This window comes from Toxotes jaculatrix, chromosome 10, assembly GCF_017976425.1.
Source record: "Toxotes jaculatrix isolate fToxJac2 chromosome 10, fToxJac2.pri, whole genome shotgun sequence".
Lineage (NCBI taxonomy): Eukaryota > Metazoa > Chordata > Actinopteri > Toxotidae > Toxotes > Toxotes jaculatrix.
The window spans coordinates 16,808,973-16,814,972 of NC_054403.1; the positions used below are offsets into that span (position 1 = coordinate 16,808,973).

The following is a 6,000-nucleotide window of genomic DNA, read 5'->3' on the forward strand; positions in this document are numbered from 1 at the left end:
TTTAGTTTGGAAAACCACAGCAACCACATACATTTGAACATACTGTGACTTGAAGAAACCAGCCCATAGACAAAAAGGCAAAGAAGTAGTAAAATTGGGGGCAAAGGTCAATTTTGAAAAAGATTCCTTTCTTACGCAACCACAAACAAGATAGAAAAACCCTCTTTAGTTGCCTGATTATCAGATTAGTGTTATCATATTTCATACATATGTCTGACAAATATGTCATGATCCTGTAACACATAACTCTGTTTTACAGACACAAATGACGGCAACTTCACAGTATGTGGCATCCAAAGCTGGCTTTTGCGATGATAATACTTTTGTGTTGTTTTAGTGCTTACTGTCATATACCCATAGATCTCCACATTTTACTGCTCCGATAACCACACGGACCATATGCAATGACAGCTTTTCTAAGGAAGCCCTGTACAGTAACTGCTGGCTCAGGTTCAGGAGTTCAGTGATGGTCAAAACTGTAGCCGACGACAACGATGGTAACTGTTAATTTGAGGCTGAAGTCATCCGACAGTAGCTGCCAAACAAACTATCCAACTGGCAACAACTTTATAGCAGGACATTTTCTTCCTCACAAACACTGCGAGGTGAGCTGCCAAACACCGTTTTATAGTAGCGCTGGTAGAGACAGAGAAGGAGTCAGGCCAGTTTTAATTGACCTTTCGCAATAAAAGATCATTTTAATTGAATCAATATGACAATAAACTGATGTTTTCGAGTAACCTTGTGTTTCAAAAGATGTGCTTTCTAGGTTAGATTTTGTTTACCTCCGTCTCCATATAGTGTTTTGTTGTTTTGAAGTAAAGATCTCTCAATTACAAGCATGACTTTGTCTTTGACTCTAAGTCTAGGAAAAACTTTTTTTTCAGAGATAAAGATGTTTTACAAATATTAAGGGGGGATTTGCAAGTACTTTAGTTTAAAACATTCAAAAAAATAACTAAAAATATCAACAGAATATGAAAGAAATCACAGTTTTGTTTAAGTTGTTAGCGTGCTAACTAGCTAACCCCAACATATTCCATCTCGTAATACCATTTTGTACTGCAAGAGGCGATAGTGAGTCCAACGTCCCAACGTCCTAACTCGCATTCCTCAACCTCACTATATCTTCCCTGTGTCTCTGACTGGACAGACTGGGTGTGAACTCATTATGAGTCCAACAATAACTGAAGAAAACAGCCTACCAGTTACATAATCAGACAGCAAGGTAAACCTGTGCGGAATATGTTCCCCAGTTCATACATGCCAACAACTATTGCCCTATGCTAAAGTTAAGGCTAAGGTTTTTGATGCCAACCAATGTGGCAGCCAACCAAGGTTAGCTGGACACCCCCATCTTTCTGGTAATATGCTGCCTCCATTTGTTTGGATTATGACTTAGCCAATTCTTACACATTGCCCCTTTAATGAGTGCCTTAAACTGAATAGCCTCATTCAAGGAAAACACATTATATTGTTAATTCTTTTCAGCGCATGCACAAATCATTGTCAATGTCATGTTATGCAACATGTCAAATATGCTGCATGAAAGACACGGACGGTGTAGATATAAATAAACACGATGAGTAACAAAGCAATGCTGAACGTTTTGGATCTATGTCCCAATTACTTTAGATGTCAAAGAAAGACAGAAAAACACAAAGCACTTCATTTATCAGACACAGTCTTTTCTGAGATTAATTTCTTAAACAGAATCAAAATGAATGTCCTCTTCCTAGTCTATACTTAATCCATAACAGTAAATACTTGTGTCAGCCTTTTTAGAAGAAGTGCTGATCCAAGAAACCTGATTAGTCTCCAAAACCATCTGGTTCATTTAAGTAAAATATGATTCCTAAGCAGCACTGTTATTACGGATTACGGAAAGGTATACTGAATGTCTCTAGCAGGAGTAAAGACTGACTTTCAGCTGAAGTTCAAAATTTGTTTACTAATGAAAACCCTTTTACATTCAGATGTTCCCTAACCAGATAAGCAAATAAGAGACATACCTGTGAAAGAAGAGCAGTATAGACAGCATGGTTTGGTCAATGTTGCTGTTGCAGATTCCTTCATTTAGAAGGAAGCAGGGGTCCCTCACCACTGACTCCAGGGAGTCCTGCCTCATGATGTTGTTCAGCTTGTCCGTGTTCAGGTTCTGGTACATCAGCTGGTTGCGGAGCTGGCGAAAGTGATTGACACTGGGGCTGGTGGGGCTCCCTGGGAGGCCCCCTGTGGTACTGAGGCCCTGAGCTGGACTGCTGGACATGGAGTCATCACAGCCATTGGCCAGGTCCAGGCAGCAACTGCAACAGTCCAGGCCGATAGGCGAGCGGCAGTCATCGTCTGACATCTCGGAGAACAGGTGGATGACAAGGAAGGAAGCCCAGGTGAAGAAGGGCAGGTGCAGGAGTCTCAGTAAAGGATGACAGAGACTGAGGTGTGTGAATGAAAGACAAGTGAAAGACAAAACTGTCAGTAACAGGGTGTGTTCCTCAGTTCTTCTAGAGAGACAGACAGGCAGCCTGGGCTGGTCTAGTGTACCGTCCTGTCTCCACTCCAGGGCCAGGAGGGCTAAATGGCAGGTTGAGTTCCTCCCTGAGAAGTGCAGTCACGCTGGGCCACTCTACCCGCTTCTATCCCTGAGTTTCCCCTCCTGTGGCTCTGCTGCGTTTAGCCTTTTGTTCGGGGCCGACGCTGCTGCAAATGTGTTGCTACTGTGGCAGGAGAAAGAGTGAACGCCCCACACACACACACACACACACACATACACACTCACTCACACCGATTCAGCAGGAGTGCGCTTGAAAGCAAAACCCAGAAGCTGCTTGCTGCTTATCACTTTTTTTCCCTGCACTTTTTTTTCTTTGGTTGGCGTGCCTAGAGACAGAGGGAGGGAGCAAAAAAAGGAGGGAGGGAGGGAGAGTGTCAGAGAGGGTGGGGAAACCCACATGATTGGTAAACAACATAGCTGGTTACACGTATTGGACCCTCCTCTTTACTTTTTCAGCTTAGCTGTGCAGGCACTAGGGGAAGGGAAATAGAAAGGGAAGGAGAGAAGCATCAGAGCATGCTTGAAACATGTGCAGTTCCGTCAGCTCCACCCTGCCGTTCTGACAGCACAAGGAGTGGCTGAGCGAGGGAGGCTGCAGGAACACACACAAAGCAGCGATAGCATGTCTGTCTTGCTAATTAGTGAAAAGAAGAAAAAACGCAACTGTTTCCTTGCAGTAGATGTGAGGTACCGGTGCAACATTTTACATGCTTTTCAAATTAAAGCAAATGTTTATTTTGTTGAGCTTGTGCGCTTTTATCCATTTTGCCTGACTCTGTTTATATTGGTCCACTGAATAGCAATGCAACCTTATAGCAAGAAAGTCATGGGAGTGAATTCACTGGCTGGCAGGGACCTTTCTTTATGTTACTTGAATGCTCTCTCCATGTCTGTGCGGGCTTCTTCTGGGTGCTCTTGTTCCCTACCACAGTCCAAACATAAGTGAAACAGACACTCTAAAAGCCTGTATGTAAGTATGTGAAAGGAAATGGCTGTCTCTATGTGTTAGTCCTGTAATAGACTGACCACCTGTCCTGGGTGTACACTCACTTCTCGCCCAGTGAGAGCTGAGGTACACCTCAGCCACAAGTAAGCATGTACAGACTGGCTAATTATGGTTTTTATTTACCAAGTAAAACTTTTTAATGAATTTCATGAAATAACTCACAATGGTGTCATTTGTGTCATTGTGAATGTGCATGTGTGAGAGTGCGTTTGTGTGTGAGTGAGAGCAAGAGAGACTGTGCTGTTGATTTGTGTAGTAAACATAAACATTATCTTATCAGGCCTCCCCTGCATTTGTTTACGATTTTATCGATTTCCATATCTGTTCCCAAACAGTTTTGGATTGGGCAAGAGTGGCCCGTGTTCTTGTCCTCCAGATGAGTGTTTCACAAGCTCTGGTTAATACAAGGACAATGTCATTACAGCCATACAGACGGCTCCAGGAGGAACGCACTGCCGAGCACCTGACCTCGGCTGCTGACCAACAAGTGTACTGCATGTTGTACGCAGATGGTCGGTCACGCAAGAGCACGACAACAAGATAATTACAAATAGCATGTCTTACTCTGAGGCATGCTGCTGTTTCTGCTGCAGTAAAAAATGTCACACCACGCATTGTTGGGTAGCAGTGGGATCAATTAAGCAGAGAAAATGACTGACTATTGCTTTATTGAGTGTGTAATGATGTCCTCAGGCAGCGGGGATTCTCCACTTTCGTTGGTGGAAGGATGGGATTGCAGACTGATTCGGGTAGAGGCTGCCCTCTAGTGGGGAAATGTTAGTACAGTCAGTTCATGTAGATGTTTTAAGTCACACTGAACCACCTTTAAAAAACAAATGCTTTCTACAAAAAAAAAAACCCCAAAATTACTGAAACTTGTGTATTTATGTGTGTGTTAATATATCTAAGGTTAAAAGTTTCTGGTGGAGATGAAGGGGGAATCTCTGCAATCAGAAAGTAAGAGGAAAATTAAGCAGTGGAATACTTTAACATGGTTGCTGACTGTATTCAAATGTTGAAATTCTGAATTCAAGACATTTTATTCACTCTGAATCTTTTGTAGCTTTGATAATCATTCCTATTGATTAATGTGGCACTGTGGGACTGGCTGTATAACTATGCAGCCAGCCAAACACACTTCCAGTAAAGGTTGAAGATAGGCGCTGGCTTTTCCCTGGAAGCAATTGTGAAACTATAAAACAATACATTCCGTGATAGGGATTACAAATCAGAAAAACCAAGATACCACAAACAAGAGTCAGACCAAAGAAATGAAATACTACAGCAGAAACGGAAATTCAGTTTATTCATTAAAGTTTATACTGTCAAATTAGCTTTCAGTTGTTTCTCATGCAAGGAAGAAAACAAAGTATTACCAGTGAAAGTATAGATCGGAAATACACTGGGATAAACTGGGTAGAATTCTGCTACTTGCACTGCTCTCTATCAGCTGAGACTTTCATTGACATCTCAGCAGGTGTTTTGACAACTGATGGAAAACACCTGCTTTAACATCACTGATTGAGGTGTGACCTCGGTTGGGGGGGGGGGGGGGGGGGGGGGGGAGCTAAATGCTTGGAGTTTTCACAGTAGAGAACTGTCTAGCAGCATAACTGTGTAGATTTCTAATTGTAATTCTAAAAGATATAAAAACTAAGTTGAGCGGATTTCACGAATACATATTTGCATTCAGACTTAATGGCAGAAGTAAATGTGTTTATGTCTTGGCTCTCTGGTAGCTTGTTTTGGGTGAAAATTTCGCTTCCAGTGTGGACTGCAGTGAGCTAAATGATGTGGACACACTATATAAATTATTAATTTCAGGAGAACTGCCTTTTACAGACTGACTCCCACAGCTGTCTAAACTAGGTCAGTGAAACTAGGATAGTGGAAGCTTATTGCTATCAGTGGCTATCGGTTCAATCAGGCCACAAGGCACATGAGCACCTTTTGTTCTCGCCTTCAGTTTGCAGGCGGGCAAGTGATAAGGGGCATGTGTTGTTGATACTGCAATAATTAGCATTTTATTTTTACATCTGAATGATCATTCTGAAGAAAAAGAAAAATAATGAACAATTGCAGCACAAAGTCATACAAGTAGCATGAGCAGTAAAAATGTGCAGTCTCTGAAGAATTCTCACTGAAGCCCAACTAAAGCATTGTGAAGGCTAACATGGAAATAAAGATCTGGGGTTAGTTTGCTGTCAGGCATCTTGGTTTCATTTTTATGAACACTGAAATTAATCTTGTCAATTGGTGAATCAAGATTAATTACTTTGCCACCTTTTTACAGTATTTAAATCTTACTTATTCTTGCATAAGTAAGGTTAAAATGACATTTAAACACAAGGCTATATTAACAACAATACTCACCAGAAAAACAACAGCATGGTTCTTAGAATTAGCCATGAAACATAACCGCAGTTTCAGATAGTCATTT

General features: G+C 41.7%; 1 protein-coding gene across 1 annotated transcript in view; it reads right to left on the reverse strand.

Moving 5' to 3' along the window:
- tsc22d3 (TSC22 domain family, member 3) overlaps positions 1-2,814 on the reverse strand; it is a 34,864-nt gene extending 32,050 nt beyond the window's left edge. Inside the window, exon 1 of the mRNA XM_041047962.1 lies at positions 2,013-2,814. Coding sequence (XP_040903896.1) covers positions 2,013-2,353 — 341 coding nt within the window. The 5' untranslated portion in view covers positions 2,354-2,814. The remainder of the gene's footprint in view (positions 1-2,012) is intronic.
- Positions 2,815-6,000: the final 3,186 nt, after the last annotated feature.